General features: G+C 38.8%; 1 protein-coding gene across 3 annotated transcripts; it reads left to right on the top strand.

The window, feature by feature from the left end:
• Positions 1-99: 99 nt before the first annotated feature.
• Positions 100-19,868, top strand: LOC138891223 (uncharacterized). 3 transcript variants are annotated; one of them, XM_070174413.1, is made up of 3 exons: positions 100-545; positions 17,057-17,150; positions 17,546-19,868. In XM_070174413.1, the coding sequence occupies exon 3, from the start codon at positions 18,336-18,338 to the stop codon at positions 19,257-19,259; it is 924 nt and encodes a 307-aa protein (XP_070030514.1). In that variant the 5' UTR covers positions 100-545; positions 17,057-17,150; positions 17,546-18,335; the 3' UTR covers positions 19,260-19,868. The 3 variants fall into 3 exon arrangements, with proteins under 3 accessions (XP_070030514.1, XP_070030512.1, XP_070030513.1); XM_070174411.1 differs by having other exon boundaries at positions 17,057-19,868; XM_070174412.1 differs by lacking the exon at positions 100-545 and adding an exon at positions 5,986-6,293 and having other exon boundaries at positions 17,057-19,868.
• Positions 19,869-22,000: the final 2,132 nt, after the last annotated feature.

Genomic DNA, 22,000 nt, shown 5'->3' on the forward strand with positions numbered 1-22,000 from the left:
GCATCCATCCATCTTTTCCAGCTAGTTAGCCTTCTCCCTACCTCGCCCCAACTACTACGACCACAAACAACAATTCCTAACCCTTAGATTACAGTAAAATTCTAAAACCATCCACACAAAACAGTCATATGCAGTCGTCAAACCCTTCTGTTGATTCTATCCCTTTGCGACGAGCCACTATTTTGAATGGAGAGCCTTTTGTCAAGTTTACTGAAGCTGAGGTTGATCGTATGAATGTGATTGAAGATCTACAATATGCAGTTGCTGGAAAATTATCGTATGTTGGCCAGATCTTCAAGAGTTACGTAAAATCATACCAAGTCAATATGGTATCAAAGGAGAATACAATGTTGTCTTCCTTAGAGATCAACATGTCTTGATAAGATTGATGTTATGGGAAGATTTCATTAATTTCATGTCAATAAATGCTTATTATATCAAGGATAAGGCTGGTTATTAATATCAGTTGCGACCACTAATTTACGATGCAAAATTCAAGGCCGGGGAAGAAACACCAATGGCTATGGCATGGATTTCCTTTCCAGGTTTGCTACCTAACTTTTTTGTAAAGGAATGCTTGTTTAATTAGCCTTAGCTGTGGGGAAGCCATTGTATCTTGGCATGGCCACAATAAATAAAACTCGACCTAGTTGTTCTAAAGTTAAGGTTCTTGTTGATCTCTTAGCTGATTTGCCAAAAAAGGTATGTATGGATATTGAGAATGAAGCTACGGGTGAAACAAGGATGGAATGGGTGAAGATCAGTTATAATTTTCAACCTAAATACTGTAAAGAATGTAGAATTCAAGGGCATGATATGTTTGAATGCTGGAGATTGCATCCATAACTGATGGACTCTAGTGACAAAGGAAAGCAGGTGGATCAGGCTAATGTAACAAGAAAATCAAAGCAACAGGATGTCAAGGAATATGGGAGAAACAAAGGCAAAGAACAAGGACCTTTGATGATTCTTACAAGTGGTAAAGTTGTTGGGAATATAAGAGCACAATGGAAAGAAGTTCGAGACAAGTGTGTGCAAGACAAAGGCAATGAATTTGTTGAACATGAACAAACTGGGAAAGAGATAGTTTCAGTTGATAAAAGTGTCGGTCAAGAGGTGCAAACAACTAATAAGTTTGTTGTGTTAGAAGTGGAGGATGGTGAAATCAATGAGAACAATCAATTGGCATTGGTGGAGGACAATTCTGTTCAGAAAAGTCCTATTCCTAAGGAAATTGGGAAACTGAATACAACAGTTGTTGTGTTCACACTAAGTCACCTAGGATTGAAGTTTCAAAAATAGGGAATAATCCTAATGGAAAGGGAATGATGTTACTGATGAATTACCAAAGGATTCAACAACTCAATGGGTTAGTAGAACGTTTGTTGGTAATGTTGCAACCAACCAGTCATGTTAGGAAGTCCCTTCTCAATCCTTTGACACAAATATAGGAGCTGGTGCTATCAAGGATAATGATAGGCTACAACTAGGTAAATTGTGAAGTGATCAAGTTGAAGAAGCTTCAGATGAAGGTCTAGAAGGAGTGAGTGGTGAAGAGGAATCAACAGATGATGAACAAGGAGATGAGGAACAAAGTGTAAATAGAGAGAAGAACAAGGACGATCTAAAATCAATAGACAATCTTATTGAACAAGGGGAGAATGCTAATTTGAGAATATTATCAAAGGAACAAATAGGTCAAGCAGTGGAGATTATTGACACTAATAAGTGTTTGCATCCAACTACAACAACTCACAATGTAGATAATAGGGGAGTGGAGGATTCTAATGTATTTGGAAGAACTGGAATGCATGATACAGAGGTGAGTAATGCAGGTCATACTAATGATTTGAAGAAGCAGTAGCTGAAAAATAATCCTACTGTCCAAGAAGCAGGGCGAGGTAATCAAATAGTCAGTCTAATGATTGAACCTGGTGGAAAAATAGTGGAGAACAGTAGCAAGAATTTGATCCCTAAACCTATAAGAAATCAGTTGATTCCTCAACATGAAGCCAAGGGTGATGGAGATAACATGGTAGGGAAAGGAAGAAACCTTGATGCAGAATCGACTACACAAAACTTTATCAATATTGCAAGACGAGGTGATCTTTTAATAAGGCATATGGAAAAGGTAAAGTTAGCTGGCAGAGGTAGAAAGAAGCAGCCAAAGGATAATCCTAGTCTACTTCCTTATGGGGTTCAAACGAGAAGGACTGTACCAAAATCTCATGTTTAAAGATGAATGCTTTAATACGGAATATTAGGTTAGTGAACACAAAAAAGCCTTTGAAAGGCTTGTGAATTTGTACATGCAACACCAGTTTCAATTCATAGGTTTGATGGAGCCAATGCAAAAAAAAAAAACAAAAAAAAAAAAACTGGAAAGGTATAGGAGAAAACTGGGGATCTTACAAGCTTTTGCTAATGTGTCAAATAAGATATTGGCATTTGTAGATGAAGATCATGAACTGGAGGTTATTATTGATATGTAGAAGCAGCTAACACTCAAGTTGACAAATATATATACCTACAGATCATTCATTGTGACATTTGTCTATGTAAAATGTGATGCAATTGAGAGAATCGAGCTCTGGGATTTACTGTATGCATTAGCTAGGGATATGTCTATACCTTGGCTAATAGGGGGAGATTTCAATGTTATTTGGGACCAGGAAGAAAAGTTTGGTAGATTTCCTATGTCAATGAATGAAGTCGATGATTTTAGGCATTGTATGAACACTTGCAATATCACTGATCTTGGCTTCAAATGGAGCATTTATACTTGGTGGAATGGGAGAGATGAGGAAGACTGTATTTTCAAGAGGTTGGACAGATGTTTCACTAATATAGAATTCTAGCTACTATGGCATGCACTAGAGATCACACACCTTTCTAAGATAGGATCTGGCCACAGTCCCATGTTGATCTCTTGTAATCCTAATTGTACATCGATTAAGAAGGCTTTCGGATTTTTGCATTTCTGGATCAAGCATCCAACCTTTAAAGATGTTGTTAAAGAGAACTCGCAGACAGATTTTGAGGCTAATCCATTCATTTTGTTCAATCATAAGGTGAAGAAGCTAAAGAAGGCTCTATCAATCTATAGCAAAGCAACATATGAGGATGTATTCCAAAAGATAGAAAACTTGGAGGAGGTGGTGTTAGTGCATAAAAGCACAATTCGAACAAAATCCTATGCAACAGAATCGAGAAAGGGTGCAAAAAGTCCAAGCTGAAGTGATAAAATATCTAGCACTGGAGGAAATTTTTTTTAAAATCCAGGAATGAATTGGTTCCAGGATGGTGATCGTAATACTAAGTTCTTTCATGCACAGGTGAATGGAAGAAGGAGAAGATTGCAACTTAATAGGATTCAAAACAGTGATGGACATTAGCTTGAAGGAAATGACCAAATGGCTGGGGAGACAGTCAATTTCTTTGAAACTCAGTTCAGGGAGGAGAGGATTCCTACCGATTTTGGGATCATTAATCATGTTCCTACAATGGTGAATCAAGAACAAAACCCATAACTAGTGAAGCAACCTACAAGAGAGGAGATTAAGCAGGTTGTATTTGGGCTAAATGGTGAAAGTGCAGGAGGTCCTGATTGTTTTTCTGGCAACTTCTTTCACTCTTGCTGGGACATCATTGAAGATGATATATTTGACATGGTGAAGGAATTTTTCAATGGGCAGGAATTACCTAAATTTGTGACTCACACAAATTTGGTATTATTGCCAAATAAGAAGGAAGTCAATACATTTTAAGACATGAGACCAATAAGCCTTAGCAATTTCATCAACAAAGTATTCTCCAAAGTTATTCACGAAAGGTTAGTAGGCTATCTTCCTAATCTTATCTCAGACGAGCAAGCTGACTTTGTAAAAGGTCGGAGTATTGTGGAGAATATATTATTGACACAGGAGATAATCACAGATATTAGATTGAGAATGAAGGCAGAGCCAAATGTAGTGATCAAACTCGATATGACAAATTATCTTGGCTATTTTCAATTAAGGTATTGAGGAAAACGGGATTTGGTTAGTGATTTATTGGCATTGTGTATGGGATCATATCAAACAATTTGTATTTCGTGCTACTGAATGGACAACCTTATGGTTTCTTCAAATCAACAAGAGGGGTGAATCAAGGAGATCCTCTATCTCCTACATTTTTCATATTAGCGACTGAAGCATTGTCAAGGGGCTTAAATGCACTGCACATGAATTTGTACTTCTGTGGTTTTGGTTTACCAAAGTGGAGTCTTAAGATAAATAATCTAGTAGATGCAGACTATACTATTATTTTTACATCTTCAGATGCAACTTTATTACAATTAGTAATGGAAGTTTTGACTGCATATGAAACAACATCGGGCTAGTTGATCAACAAGTCCAAATCTACCATCTATATGCATCATTCTACTGGTTCACAGGTGGTGAACAAAGTAGAAAGGATCACTGGTATATCCAAACAAGACTTCCCTTTTACCTATCTTGGATGTCCAATCTTCTATTCTAGGAGAAGGATGGACTACTATCAAGGTCTTATCGGTAAAGTAATGGATAAACTACTAGCATGGAAAGGAAAGCTATTATCCCTTGGAGGCAGGACTGTTCTTATTTCACATGTCCTCCAAAGTATGCTAATCCATTTCTTCTCAGCCGTGAATCTTCGTTCTTATGTGATAAACATATTACACAAGAGTTTTGCTTAGTTTTTTTGGAGTAATACAGTGGGAAGCAAAAGTCGGCATTGGGAATCCTGGGATACTCTATGCATGCCTTGTGAGGAAGGAGGTATGGGGTTTCGATCATTGCATGATATGTCAAAGGCATTGTTCTGTAAATTATGGTGGAACTTCAGAATTAAACCTAGCTTATGGAGCTCATTTGTGAGTCAAAAATATTATAAGAAGCTTAATCCGATGATAGTTCCTTGGAGGGATGGGTCTCATGTTTGGAGAAAAATACTTGAGTGTCAAGATCTTATAGAGCATCAAATCCCGTGGCATACAAAAATTGGGTCATCATTGTTTTGGTTTGAGAACTGGATAGGATTGGGTGCTCTTTATTTTGTTACCCCCCGCCCCCCAAATTTTGTTTGTGATGAATCAATTCAAAACATCTATGATGTAGTACTGAATGGATAGTGGGATGAGGAGATGATTAAAGAAATATTGCTTGGGGAATTAGCAGATCATATACTGGAAAATATCAAACCTTCTGTTCTTTATGATGTACATGATAAACCTTCATGGATGCTTGAAACAAGAGGGGATTTTAGTGTGAAATCAGCCTGGGAATACTTGAGGAAGAGGAAAGAACCTTGCAATGCATATAGGATGATTTGGATAAAAGGATTACCTTTTAAAATATCCTTTTTTATGTGGAAGGTTTGGAAAAATAAACTGCCACTTGATGATTTTTTAGGAGATTAAGATATTTGATGGCATCTAGGTGTTGGTGTTGAGTTAATCCAAGGGAGGAAACTACGCAGCATGTTTTCTTCATGTTACACCTCGCGTTTTTGTACGTTAAAGTTTCATCTTCAATTAATCGACGTAGACCTCGGGATAAGATTATCTTGAGGTTAACATATTTATGCTATTTATAACAAGCGATAAGTAAGTGCTATGAAGGATATAGGATACACAAATTTAAAAAAATGAGTTTCATTGAAGGTTTTCGATTTGCGATAAAATACGATCCGAACTATAATACCCGATATTTATATACTAGTACCATACAAGGTTCCATATGACCGTGATATTATGATGTATAAAGTATATTAAAACTGGGTAGAATTTTAAGTAATTTGAGACAATTCCTAATTATGCGGGTAATTGGTTAATTATCGGATAACAAGACATTACCTAGTTAATTATTAAAATATAAGATAAGACTAACACACACAACCCCCTCCCCCCAAACGTGGAAGCAAAGAAGCTAACCAACATACGACTAAGTAGTCATATAAGTTTAGTGACTATCTAAAGAAAGAAAGTCTTCAATGTGTTAAACCCTCAAGATTTATAAAGTCTGGTCACTTTTAAAAGTTTGGTCTCTTTTAAAAGTTTAGTTCATTTTGATCAGAGAATAACAAAAGTGAATTAAGATTCACAATCCTCAAGAACAGACACTAAGCTCATCTGAAAAAAAGGCTTCCAACGAAATTTTTCAAACATTTTCAACGAGAATTGTTAGAACTGTAGCAGCGTAAAATTTTGCGGTTCTGAAGGGGTGCGGTACAATCTTTTCCAAGAATATTATACGGATTTTTCCCTACTCCAGGTGTGTTAAGGCTATCTCATCTTTCTTTTGGTATTATCAATTCGACAAACGAAACGAGAAAATGTGCAATTTCCATAAATGACTCTATTTATAGAAATACTAGAGATGCTTATGTTTTTGATTCCACATGTGTCATATTATTCTATCATCTGTTCATGGGTCTCAAAATACGTAAGTTGGTAAAGTTTATTTCATAATATTAATCAGAGGCATAATGGTCTTATGACGTACCGAGAGATTTTATTAATGTATTTCATATGCATTTCATGCATTTATGCATGCACATTGACTCATGACCAGATAGCGTTATATACACGTATATATATATATATATATATATATATATATATATATATATATATATATATATATATATATATATATATGGGAAAGGTTATGAGGTTATATATGCAACACCACTTGATCAGTTGGTATATGTTAATGATTTTGCCCACAATAGATGAGATGATATGTCAGGATGCCCTCAGAGGCTTGATGATATTATTTACATCTATACCTATACATGACACAACATTTATGTGCACGTGCATGACATTATAAATATTTCAGAATTTACAAAGTCATTCAGATTTACAGATGGATCTCTTTATTCCATGTTTCATCTATGTCTTTTATGTACTAATTTTCATGTCTTACATACTCAGTACATTACTTATACTGACGCCCTATTTCCTGGGGCCTGCGTTTCATGCCCATAGGTGTAGGTAGGCAAGACGACAGTCCCCTTTCTTAGGACCCTTGATCAGCAAGAGTTGGCGTGCTCCGCTTGCTCTAGAGATGCTTTTGATTTTGGTACGATATACTTGTATATATATATGGGCATGACGTGGCTTAGTCCCGTCTTTGTATAGTTGTATTTCTATTAGAGGCCTGTAGATAGTTATGTATAGTTGGATAGCATGTGGCCTTGTCGGATTTCAGTTTTAGGTATATACTTGTCTATAGCAACCTTGCCGGCTCGCCCACTATATTCCGCGTGTATATGTGCATATGCCATTTTGGCAAGTTTCCTTCATATATGTTATTCTCGTAATTCAGCAGACATCATTCAGGTTCATATCTTAGACGCATGCTTAGGGGTGTTCGACAAGTAGGAGTTAGGCACCCGTCGTGGCACATCGGTTTGGATCGTGACAAAAGTGGTATCAGAGCAGTTCTGTCCTAGGGTTGTCTACAGACCATGCCTAGTAGAGTCTTGTTTATGGGTGTGTTGTGTACCACACTTATAGACAGGAGGCTACAGTACATATAGGATGTTATCCTCTCTTTTTATCTTAGATCGTGCGATATAAGAATTCATGTTCCTAACGATATGTTACATTTTCAGCAATGCCTCCGAAGACTACAATTGCCCAGAAGGGAAAGTTCGTGGCTAGTGAGACTACTAGTCGAGCGCCACGAGTTACCAGGGCTCGGGGAGGGTCTCATAGTGAGATTCCATCTCAGACTTCACATACCTCCCCTCTCCAGAAGTGTTCCGAGGGGCACCAGCTCCAGTGCCCGCCCCTGTACGTTTTGCCCCTTAGCCAGATACACCGGTTCAGGAGATGAGAGATGCTATTTAGTTATTAACTCGATTAGTAGCTGCACACTCTCGACGTCAGGAAGTAGGTATTGGTCATGCGGATAGGTCCGTTAGTGCGAGAGTTCGTGACTTCATTAATTTAGACCCTCCGGTATTCACTGGGGAAAATACGAACGAGGACCCTCAGGTATTTATTGATAGAGTGTAGAGGATGTTACGGGTAATGAAGCCCACTGCGACTGAGTCAGTTGAGCTAGCTTCCTATAGACTCTGAGATGTTGTAGTTAATTGGTACGAGTCTTGGGAATTGTCCAGAGGTGAGGATGCCCCTCCAGTAGTATGGCAGGAGTTTATAGAAGCTTTTCTTCGTCATTATCTGCCACCAGAGCTTAGACGGGCCAAAGTTGATAGGGTTCTTGACCCTTCGGCAGGGTAACATGAGTGTTCGAGAGTACAATCTTCAGGTTGATTCATTGGCTAGGTATGTTCCCACTATTGTATCTAAGATGGAGGATCGTATTCACCGGTTTGTTATGCGGTTAGATCCGTACTTGCTTAATGGTTGTATGTCAGTCTCACTTCAGCCAGACATGGAAATTTCTCATATTCAGGCATACGCTCAGGGTGTAGAGGAGCGTAAGCAGAAATAGAAGGTCGATCGTGAGCATGATAGGTCCCAGAATCAGAAAGCAAGGTCTTCGGGTCCTTCTGGTGAGTTTTGAGGTGGTCAGAGACAACACCACCCGAGGTATCCAGCCTAGCCATCAGCTAGCGCATCCCCTCAGTTTGGCGGTAAGAGATTTGATCGTTCTACATATTCAGGGCCTGGTCACAATTCTAGGGCCTCATGTTCTCAGTATATGGGTGAGTCAAGTCAGATGAGGCCGCCCTTGCCACGATGTGCTCAGTGTGGTAAGAAGCATGTCGGGCAGTATCGTATGGGATTGGGTATTTGTTATACTTGTGGTTATTCGGGCGATGTCATGAGGGATTGCTCGACGAGAGGTGATGCAAGCATAGCTCAGCCAGAGGGATCTATAGTTGGTTCGTCCTTATTAGTATGCCTCTCTGGGCAAGGTTCACAAGCACCAATGAGTTGTGTTAGAGGCAGAGGCGGAGTATCTAGTTTGAGCGGTCCTCATAACGCATTTATGCATTGGCAGGACGATAGGATCAGGAGTCATCGCCTGATGTGGTTACAGGTATATTATCAGTCTCTTCATATGATGTATATGCACTAATTGACCCAGGTTCCACCTTATCATATGTTACTCTGTTGGTTTCTAGTAAGTTTGGAATAAAACCTGAATTGGTTAAACTTTTTGAGGTGTCTACACCTGTTAGGGACTTAGTGATAGCTAAGAGAGTATATATGGGTTGTATAATAGTAGTTCATAGTCGATCTATGATAGCAGACCTAATCGAGTTAGACATGGTAGAATTTGATGTTATAATGGGTATGGATGGGTTGGCTTCTTGTTATGCCAACGTTGATTGTAGATCAAAGAAAGTCCGATTTCAATTTCCATGGGAGCCTGTTTTAGAGTAGAAAGGTAATACGAAGTCGCCGAGAGGTAGATTTATTTCCTATCTCAAGGAGAGGAAGATGATCAGAAAGGGATGTATTTATCAGTTAGTTCGGGTTTAGGATGTAGAAGTAGAGTCACCAACCATTCAGTCCATCCATGTAGTTAATGAGTTACCCGATGAGCTTCCGGGTCTTCCGCCAGAGCGAAAAATTGAGTTTTCTATTGAACTACTACCAGATACTCATCCAATATCTATTCCTCCCTATAGAATGGCCCCCGCAGAGCTGAAAGAGTTGAAGGAACAACTAAAGGATTTGCTTGAAAAAGGCTTTATCAGACCTAGTACATCACCATGGGGAGCACCTGTGTTATTTGTGAGGAAGAAAGATGGTTCCTTACGGATGTGTATTGATAATAGATAGTTGAATAAGGTGACGATCAAGAATAAGTACCCGCTCCTGAGGATTGATGATTTATTTGATCAGTTGCAAGGTGCCGAGTGAGCATGCAGAGCATTTGCGTGTTGTGCTAAGAGTGCTACAAATGTCACACCCCAAAAGCAAGGAGCGCGACCAGTGCTCAACCGAGTAAACTCGACTAAGCAAGCATGTTAGGTTTCATTCTACCCAAACTAATTCACGAATAAAAAGGAGATGAACTCCAATAATCATACTTTGTAAATATATGATTAACGACTCCCATTTCATTTACATTAGCAACTTCGTTCATAATTTTCAAAATATTACAAGTTTTATACATCTTTGCCAAATATCAATATTTTTAATTCAATTCCCCATTATCAAACTCCACCCACAACCTGTCTACGGAGCCTCTAAATACAACTGAAGAACAGTATGGAAATGCCAGCAACAAGGCTCCGGCTATACCTCAAAATACAAGTACATGATAAACAAATGATACAGGATCCCAAAATGAAGTGGGGCTCACCAAGTCGGCTGAAAAGAGGATGCGCCACTAGCTGCGACCAACACTACCTGCTATGGAACCACCTACATCCATTTAAAGATGTAGCGCCCCCGGTAAAATGGACGTTAGCGCTGTCAAATAGCACTAGTATGAATAGCTAAAAGTCCTCTTTCAAAATAGAATGCAAATATAAGGAAAGACAATCATGTACAAAACAAGTAACAATCAATGATATCCAAAGGCCAAGTTAAACATAACAATTTTCAATATACGAAAGTTCATATGGTAATAAAAAATGAAACTCGGGATATGAATACAATACTATTATAGGATAGAAGATATTTATTACTGATTCACATAATTCACAATACCATTGTTCACAATATGCACGTCATAACCAACTCCCAATTTCAATCCCAATTTCTGTGCCAACATATACATATACATATTCCACCGTGAATCTTAGCACGGAGTTCGATCTCGACCCAATCGGCTAGGCCGTCTTATTTGAGACATGTACCTCAATTACAATTTCATTGTCACTTTCCAGTTTCAATATTAGCACAATATTTCCATGTGTGCGGCATAGCGTCCGATCACGGCCCGATCGGCTATGTCGTCTTACCAAGATGTTTTTCCTTTTCCATCATTCATCTCATTTCAATCTTTATTTCACATACATCAGTTCATCGGTACTTGGGGCCACAATTATCACATCATACTTGGCACTAGGCCACATTTCATAATTCGAGCTCTTTTCCCCCACATTTCACATCAATATTAATTTCAACAACAAGCCATTCAACCCAAGATGTCAAGTACACATGAGAGGAATCATGAATTATGGATATATACAATATTTCAGAAATCATACACCTCAAGTTCATTAGCAATGGAACTTTAAACACAAAGGATTATTCCAAAAGGAGGGGACACACCAAACCACAATAGAAACACACATCAAAGTCATAGCAAGCAATCACACCAATTATTCTTGAATTACTCTTTTCCAATCACGACAATATTCAATTTCAACATCGGAGTATGTAACAACTTAAATCACATTGGATGTACTTATAAGGCAAAACATTATCTCGAACAGCCACTTATGGGCATAAATTGAGTACAAAGCCTTTAGGCCACTTTATTTTTGAAGTCATCTACGAAAAGTAAAGTCAAGTCTCATTTCATAATCTGTTCACAGTTTCTCATGTCATAGGCATCGCCAGGCACAGTTTATAACTCAAGTTCTCGGTACGTTGGCCACACTCTATTTCCCAAATTCATTTAGTTCATTTCAAATATCTTTATAGATTACCAACAACTAGACACAATCAATTAAATATATTTGGTATGCATAAGAGCAATTAGGAGTATCAACCATATCGAGTTTTCTCACACAATTTGGTATACTAGCCTTTATTTGAAACACGACTCAAGCCATAACATTTTAATATGCAACTCATACTTCGTATATATATATATATATATATATATATATATATATATATATATATATATATATATATATTCTTAAGGCTCATTTCGGAATAGTCATGTTTATGGATGATAACTCGGAATATAAGATTTATGAACTTTGAGCCACCATGCTTGAACTTATGAAAATATTTATGGAATTCAATTCTAAGAGAGAAAGTTTAGTCATCATACCTTGTTTAAGCTTTCCTTAAGTTACTACAATGTTCTGAAAATTCTAGCAATCCCAATCTACTTTGAGACATAACAAAATCGAACACAAATTAGGAAGATATTAATAGTTTCAACTCATTTGAGCATTTTATCAAATACTAATTGTGCATCTTTATTTCAAAGCTCTTTTACAAGATTTTCTTCATTCCCCAATCCAATCTTTACTTATTTGTGTTCAACAATCTTCCCACAAACCTTATTTGTACATGCATGTATACATAATACTATTACACCCAAGAATCATACCTCGATAACCCATCTTATACCCCAAACTCAAAATTAATGTCTAGTGTATAGAACCTTACCTCTTAGATGAAGGTCTTGTGATTGGTTTCCTTGATTCTTGAAGATTGATGAAAGAATGAATGGTTAGAATGTTAGGCTCCCTCCTTCTCTCTCTAAAATTCTCTTACCTCTCACTAAAATCATCAGAATATCGCCCCAAATGAAGCCCCAAAGTCTATATATCAAAATGGGGTCGGGTTATGAAAATAGAAAAATTAACCCTCCGAACTCGGGTCTGCGATCGCATAATGGATCGCACAATTGATATGCAGATTGCATAATGCACCGCAAAACTGGTGCCCAGACTGGGCTACACTGGTCCATTTTGCGATCATTTTTGTCGTAGGGTGATCAGGCCAGGCCCGCAGATCAATTATGCGGACCGCATAATGATTTTGCAATTGCAGAATCTGCCACGAGATCGCATTTTGCCATCCTTTGGTAATTTAATCATAACTTTGTGTAGGAATGTCCAAATGACGAACGGTTTGAAGAGTTAGAAACTAGACTTGAAGACCTTTCATTTGATAGCTTTTGCATCACATAAAACCTCATATATATATATGCTCATCCAAAGTGTGGACTTGTGCGAACTCATTTGGAATTTTAGCCTATTATGAAATTTTCCAATTTGACTTAGACTTAGGCCTTTCTTTGGACCCCAAATTACTTATTGTATGACTTATACACTTATTTACCAAATTCAATTGATGTCCATCATATTAATAGCACGTAAATTATTATAATTATCCTACCTTGCACCACAAAATCCTAAATTACTTAGCAAACTTTTCTGGGGCCTTACAACAAAAAGGGAAGTTGTATGCAAAATTCTTTAAATGTGAATTTTGGTTGAACTCTGTAGCTTTACTTGGGCATATAATTTTGGGTGAAGGCATCCGGGTGGATACACAAAATATTGAGGTAGTAAAGACTTGACCTAGACCCATAACACCGATGGAGGTTCATAGCTTTCTCGTTTTTGTAGGCTATTGCAAGAGATTTGTAGAGACATTTTCTTCCCTTTCAGCACCTTTGACAAAGTTGACTCAGAAGGGAGCAAAGTTTCAATGGACTGACACTTGTGAACAGAGTTTCCAGGCATTGAAGAATAGATTAACTTCAACACCGGTTCTAACACTCCCAGAAGGGACCGATGGTTATGTTATCTATTGTGACGCTTCAGGCGTTGGATTGGGTTGTGTGCTGATGCAGCATGGTAAGGTTGTGGCTTGTGCTTCTAGATAACTAAGAAAGCACGAGAAGAACTACTTGACCCACGATTTAGAGATAGCCGCAGTGATTCATGCACTAAAAATGTAGAGGCACTACTTGTGTGGCATTCATATTGATATCTATACAGATCATAAGATCCTCCAGTATATCTTCAAGCAAAAGGAATTGAATTTACGTCAAAAGAGATGGTTGGAGCTACTTAAAGACTATGACATTGATATTTTATACCATCCGAAAAGGTGAACATAGTAGCCGACGGCCTCAACCGTAAATCTATGGGTAGCCTGTCATATTTATAGCCAGAAAATAGGGGAATAGCCCATGAGGTTCATCAACTAGCTAGTTTTGGAGTTCGATTATTGGACTTAGGTGATATTGGAATTACTATTCAGGATACGACAACATCCTCTTTAGTAACTGAAGTAAAGGAACGCCAGTATGAGGATCATGTGTTAGTTCATTATAGGAATACCACCCCTCATAAGGATAAGACACCGTTTGAGATTACAGAAGATAGGGTCCTCAGATATCGAGGATAATTATGTGTCCCTAATAATGCAGGGCTGCGTCGGTAGGTTGTGGGAGAAACTCGCTATTCTCATTATTCTATACATTCAAGAGCAACAAAGATATATCATGATATTAGGGAAGTATATTGGTGGGACGGAATGAAAAAGGATATAGTGGAGTTTGTTGCTTAGTGCCCTAACTATCAGCAAGTCAAGATTGAGCATCAAAAACCCGATAGATTATTGCAGGCTATAGAGATTCCGACTTGGAAGTGGGAAGTAATCAATATGGATTTCATCGTAGGCTTACCTTGTACCCACTGTAAGTTCGATTCGATATGGGTGATTGTTGATAGGCTTACAAAGTCAACCCATTTTCTGCCCATTAGGACTATATATTCTGCAGAGGATTATGCAAGGTTTTATATTAAGGAGATAGTATGATTGCATGGTATCCCTGTATTTATTATCTCGGATAGAGGAGCTCAACTTACATCTAACTTCTGGAGGTCCTTCCAAAAAGGATTGGGGACCCATACGGACGGACAGGCTGAGCGTACCATTCATACACTGGAGGATATGTTACAAGTTTGTGTGATAGACTTCAAAGGTAGCTGGGATGATCATCTGTCGCTTGTTGAGTTCGCATGTAATATTAGCTACCATTCCAGTATTCTAATGGCGCCATACAAAGCTCTTTACGGACAGAAGTGTAGGTCGCCTATAGGGTGGTTCGATATTGGGAAAACTACATTAGTAGGACCAGAATTGGTACAGTAGGTAATCGAGAAAATTAAGCCTATACAGGAAAGGCTATTAGCAGCTCAAAGTCGTCAGAAATCTTATGCGGATAATCGACGACGAGACTTGGACTTTCAGGTTGACGATTGGATATAACTAAAGGTATCACCGATGAAAGGTGTTTGAGGTTTGGTAAGAAAGGAAAACTTAGCCCTCGGTACATTGGATCATATAGGATCATATGCAAGGTAGGCCAGGTAGCATATGAGTTAGACTTGCCTTCGGACTTGGAGTCTGTACATCCAGTCTTTCATGTGTCTATGCTTCGTAAATGTTTTAGAGGTCCTTCCAGAATCGTGTTAGTTGAAGACATTCAGGTCACAGAGCATCTATCATATGAAGAAACTCCCATTGCTATATTAGACAGACAGATTCGGAGATTGAGAACTAAAGACATAGCTTCGGTAAAAGTACTTTGGAGAAGAAACAATGTAGAAGAAATGACTTGGGAGGCCGAAGAAGACATGGAATCTAGATATCCTTACTTATTTCCTCCTCCAGAGAAGGGTCCGACTGAGACATCACAACCTTAAGGTATGTGTATGGATTATTGTACTAGTTGTTGTCATTGGTCGTGCGAGGCCATTGTCGTTATTGATGATTGTGGTCCTATATGGCATAGAATTATTGAGTTTCTACAGGAAGAGTTGGTAGTAGTGTTGTTACAAAGGCGACTCTGCCAAAGTTATATAGATCCCGGGGAGTTAAACATTCGAGGGTGAATGTTTCTATGGGGGGAAGGATGTTACACCTTGCTTTTTCGTACATTAAAGTTTCGTCTTTAGTTAATCGTCGTCGACTCAGGGATAAGATTATCTTGAGGTTAACGTATTTATGATATTTATAACAAACAGAAGCAAGTGCCATGAAGGATATAGGATATACGAATTAAAGAAAATGAATTTCATTGAAGGTTGTCGATTTAGGATAAAATACGGTCCCAGCTATAATACTCGATATTTAAGGACTAGTACCATACAAGGTACCATATGACCGTGATATTGTGATGTATAAAGTATATTAAAAATGAGTAGAATTTTAAGTAATTTGAGATAATTCCTAATTATGCAAGTAATTGATTAATTATCGGATAGTAGGACATTACCAAGTTAATTATTAAAATATAAGATAAGACTAACACCACCACCCTAAAATGTGGTGGCAAAGAAGCTAACCAAACATATGACTAAGTATTCATATAAGCTTAGTGGCTATCTAATGAAAGTAAGTCTTCAACGTGTTAAACCCTCAAGGTTTATAAAGTCTGGTCACTTTTAAAAGTTTAGTCTCTTTTAAAAGTCTAGTTCATTTTGATCAGAGAATAACAAAAGTGAATTATGATTCACAATAGTCAAGAACAGACGCTAAGCTCATCCGAAAAAAGGCTTCCAACAAAATTTTGCAAACAGTTCCAACGAGAATTGTTAGAGCCGTAGCAACATAAAATTTTGCGGTTCTGAAGGAATATGGTACAATCTTTTTCAAGAATATTATACGGATTTTTCTCTACTCTAGGTATGTTAAGCCTATCTCTTTTTTCTTTTGGCATGATCAACACGACAAACGAAACGAGCAAATGCGCAATTTTCTTAAATGACTCTATTCAAAGAAATACTAGAGATGCTTATGTTCTTGATTCCCCATGTGTCATATTATTTTATCATCTGTTCATGGGTCTCAAAATACGTAAGTTGGTAAAGTTTATTTTAAGATATTAATCAGAGGCATAATGGTCTTATGACGTACCGAGAGATTTTATAAATGTATTTCATATGCATTTCATTCATTTATACATGTGCATTGACCTATGACCAATTGATGTTATATACACGTATATATATATATATATATATATATATATATATATATATATATAAGCATATGGGATATGGGAAAGGTTATGGCTTTATATACGCACCACTACCTGATCAGTTAGTATATGTTGATGTTTTGCCTATAGTGGCCAAGATAATATGAAGGGATGACCTCAGAGGCTTGATGATATTACGTACATCTATACCTATGCATGACACGACATTTATACGCACGTGCATGACATTATTTGTTTCAAAATTTACAAAGTCATTCAGATTTACAGATGGATCTCTTTATTCCATGTTTCATCTATGTCTTTTATGTTCTGATTTTCATGCCTTACATACTCAGTACATTATTCTTACTGATACCCTATTTCCCGGGGCCTGCATTTCGTACCTGCAGGTGCAGGTAGGCAAGCCGACGGTCCCCTTTCTTAGGACCCTTGATCAGCGAGAGTTGGCGTGCTCCACTTGATCCAGAACTGCTTTTGAATTTGGTACGATATGCTTGTATATATATGGATATGACGTGGCTTAGTCCCGTCTTTGTACAGTTGTATTTCTATTAGAGGTCTGTAGACAGTTATGTATAGTTGGATAGTATGTGGCCTTATCGGCTTTCAGTTTTGGGTATATACTTGTCTATAGCAGCCTTGCCGGCTCGCCCACTGCATTCCGCATGTATATGTACATATGTCTTTTTGGCAGGTTTTCTTCATGTATGTTATTCTTGTAATTCAGTAGACGTCATTCAGGTTCATATCTTAGACGCATACTTAGGGGTGTTCGACAGGTAGGACTTGGGCACCCGTCTCGGCCCATCGGTTTGGGTCGTGACACTTCACTTCATATGCTGCTGTGAGAGTGTGGTTGTACTTCCTAAATAATGCAGGTATATCAATAGAAGGGATCACATTGCATCAGGCTGTGATCAAATGTTGGATTGCCATTGTAATACCTCGACTGCAACCTATAATGCAAGCATTGCCATCTATAATTATTTGGGAACATTGGAAAAGAAGAAACAACTACAAGCATGGGGATACAGTCACTGTAAATCGAGTGATCTACCAGATTTCATCCACTCTTCAATCACTTATCAAATATAGGAAACCTGCCCTTCAGCAAGTCCCTCACAAATGGCCAGTTCAGATTGAGTTGCTGGAGAAATACACACCAACGTTGCTTATTACTAAGGTTATATGGGAGTATACAAGACCAGGTTGGGTGAAGGTCCACACAGATGGGGCTTCTAGGGACAATCCTGGGAGAAGTGCTATTGGTTTTGTGCTGAGAAATGAGGAGGGAGATGTGATATATGCATCTAGCAAGGAAGTGTAGGAGGGGACCAATACAGAAGCAGAGGCAAAGGCAATTTTGGAGGCTATGAGGTAGTGTGTAGAACACGACTACATTCTTATTGATTTGCACGCTAATTCAATGTTGATTAAGAATGAAGTGACTGGAGAATGAAATTTCCCTTGGGTTGTAGCAGAGTATGTGGAGGAGATCAAGGAACTCATGCAAAGATGTAATGTCACGGTTAGCCATACACTTAGAGAAGGTAATAAGTTGGCAGATAATTTGGCTAACTATGCACTAGATGTTGGAACTATTGAGGCTCACTGTTTTGAAGAGCTGGATAGTAAAAGTAGGAGGATCGTGAATAATGACAAGCTACAATGCCCTTATCTAAGAATAAAAGTTGCAAGAAGATAGGAGGTAAGGAAGAAACAAGGAGGAGTAAGAAGATAGGGGAAACTGGAGGCAATTCTCATGATCATCATGTTCAAATCCATTTGGAGGAGAGTATGAAGATCTGTTTTTATACTAACGTGGTTTTCTATTTTGCAGGAGAAGCTACTGTATCTATGCCCTATTCTTTGAGGAACTTCCAGTTGGTGGTATTAGTACAATGTACTCATTCCACTGGAAGGGAATTGAAGGTAGGCAAAAGCATGGAAGCTAGGAAGATATGGAGGGCAGTTGGGGAGCACAGTGATATAGAAGCCTCCAAGTATCGAAGGTTTATGGTTCACATCATATACCCCATTGTCCTTGTCCACATTTTGATTAATATGAGCTTGCACTGGAGGTTACAAACAAGTGACACACAAGAATGGAATACTAAGAGAAGGTTGCCCAGAAACCTTGGCAGCACAGTATTGAATAGTATGTATGTGTGTACGAAAACACTACACTTCATTGGTACATCAGTCCACAAATGGTGCCATGCAGTAATTGCACCAGATTTTTGCTGGAAATCAATTTCACTCTTGTCCAAAAAAGACATGATCATATATGTGCAGGACTGTTCGAACAGAGTAGGAATGGAGAGGCAAACTAATGCTGATCACCATGATCAAATCCTTTGGGAGGAAATCATGGGGGTCATTGTTTATACTAACTTTGTGTTCTTTTTTGCAGGGAAAGTTACTGTCTCCATGTCTTACTCTATGATACAAACTCAATGGGTGGTATTAACACCTAGTGACCATTCCTTTGAGAGCGTATCAGTGGTAAGCGCAAGCATGGACTCACGTAATGGGACATATTATCGAATGGGAATTCTGCAAAAGGACAGTGACAATTTGACTGTCAATTAGAAAACTCATGTACTGATGATCCAACATGCTAATGGGAGTTGTATTTACGTACAAACATCAGTGGTCTATAGCTGGAGTTCACATGTAAATGGAACTAAACATTACAGCAACACCAGCTCATACAGGAAATCGACAGGTGGACTTTTCCTAAGTGCAGGGAAGTATACTACTGGATTCTAGACATCATGAGGATGGACATATGACATGGGATTGGAGTGGTAGATGCAAAGATAGACAAGATAAGCAATTGGAAAATCAAAGGCAGGGAGAATCTGCGATACAAAATGTTGTTCGTTATGTAGATGACATAGGAGTTACACACACAAGGAAGATGCATATGCAGGCTGGGAAAGGAAGTTTTTGGCGTCACAACTGAATTCACAATGTTCATATTTGGCTCGGGAAGAGGGCCAAAGTTGTAACAAAACACCACATATGAGCCTAAAGTGTGAAGACTTAGCATGGCTAGTTTTTACAGCTCTTTTTAGTTGTTTTATTAGACTGCATATTGTAATAACAGTGTTGAATACATCATTCAACATTGATAATAGGAATGATATACTCGTCAAAGTTTATTTCTTTCATCTTGTAAGACCTCCCAACACTTCATTTTATTTTTGAGTTTTATATATATAAAAACTAGCCCTAGACACCTTGCCTAGTGGATTTTCTAAAACAAAAGATCGAGGAAGGCTTAAAGAAGCTATTGGAGGCTTCGAAACATAGATTTAAGGTTTAAAACTCTAGATGACCTATCGGGTCATCACATTCTCCACTTCTAAAATAACCATTTGTCCTTGAACGAACATAGAAAAGTACTTGGACTAGTGAAAAGGTGTGGATATTTATTACGCATGCCTGACTCGGACTCCCAAGTAGCTGCCTCGATGGGCTGACCTCTCCACTGCACTCGAACTGAAGGATAACTCTTTGACCTCAACTGACGAACCTGCTAGGCTAGAATAACCACAAGCTCCTCCTCATAAGTCAAATCCTTGTCCAACCAGATTGAACTAAAATCTTACACATTGGATGGATCACCGTGATACTTCCGAAGCATGGAAACATGGAACACCGGATGGACTGCTGATAAACTAGGTGGCAATGCGAGCTTGTAAGCCACCTCACCCACTCCTTGAAGAATCTCAAAAGGTCTGATATACCTACGGCTCAACTTGCCCTTCTTTCTGAATCTCATCACACCCTTCATGGGTGAAACCCGGAGCATTACCCTCTTTCTGATCATGAATGCAATATCACGAACTCTACCATCGGCATAACTCTTCTGCCTGAACTGAGCTGTGCAAAGTCGATCCTGAATAATCTTGACCTTATCCAAGGCATCCTGTACCAAATTTGTACCCAACAACCGAGCCTCTCCCGACTCGAACCATCCGACTAGCGATCGACACCGCCTGCCCTATAATGCCTCATAGGGAGCCATCTGAATGCTCGACTGCTGACTGTTGTTGTAGGTAAACTCCGCAAGTTTCAAGAACTGATCCCACGAACTCCCAAAATCTATAGCACAAGCGCAGAGCATATTCTCCAATATCTAAATTGTGCGCTCGGACTGTCCGTCCGTCTGAGGATGAAATGTTGTGCTCAACTCAACCTGCGTGTCCAACTCATGTTGTATTACCTTCTATAAGTACGGGGTGAGCTGCGTACTTCGATTAGAAATGAACATGGAAACACCGTGAAGACGAACAATCTCGCGGATGTAAATCTCAGCCAACCGCTCTGAAGAATAGGTAACTGCCAAGGAATGAAATGCGCTGGCTTGATGAGTCTATGCACAATGACCCATACTGTATCAAAATTCTTCTGAGTCTGTGGGAGTCCGACAACAAAATCCATAGTGATGTGCTCCCAGTTCCACTCGGGAATCTCTAACTTCTGAGTCTCTGATGCTCATACTTTACTTGCTGACAATTTAGACACCGAGCTACATATGCAATTATATCCTTCTTCATCCCCATCCGCCAATAATGTTGCCGCAAGTCCTGATACATCTTGGTGGCACCTGGATGAATAGAATATCGGGAACTGTGGGCCTCCTCAAGAATAAACTCACGAAGTCCATCTACATTAGGCACACAAATATGACCCTGCATCCTCAAAACTCTATCATATCCAACAGTAACCTGCTTGGAACTACCGTGTCACACTGTGTCCCTAAGGACAAGAAAATGAGAGTCATCATATTGGCGCTCCCTGATGCGCTCAAACAAGGAAGACCGAACGACTATACAAGCTAGAACATGACTGGGCTTTGAAATATCCAACCTCACGAATTGATTGGCCAAGCCTGAACATCTGATGCAAGCGGTCTCTTATTGATTGGAATGTACGCAAGGCTGCCCATACTCACTGCCTTTTTACTCAAGGCATCGACCACCACATTGGCCTTCCCGGGATGATACAAGATGGTGATATCAGTCTTTCAATAGCTCCAAACACCCTCTTTGCCTCAAATTGAGATCCTTTTGTTTGAACAAATATTGTAGACTATGATGGTCCGTGAAAACCTTGCATGACACACCGTAAAAATAGTGCCTCCAAATCTTCAGCGCAAGAATAATGGTTGCCAGCTCTAGATTCTGAACAGGGTAATTCTTTTCATGAAGCTTCAACTGCTGCGACGCATATGCAATCACCCTGCCATTCTGCATCAACACTGCACCCAGCCCAATTCGAGATGCATTACAATACACTGTGTAAGATCCTGAACCTGTGGG

The sequence above is a fragment of the Nicotiana sylvestris genome, chromosome 5 (genome assembly GCF_000393655.2).
Source record: "Nicotiana sylvestris chromosome 5, ASM39365v2, whole genome shotgun sequence".
Lineage (NCBI taxonomy): Eukaryota > Viridiplantae > Streptophyta > Magnoliopsida > Solanales > Solanaceae > Nicotiana > Nicotiana sylvestris.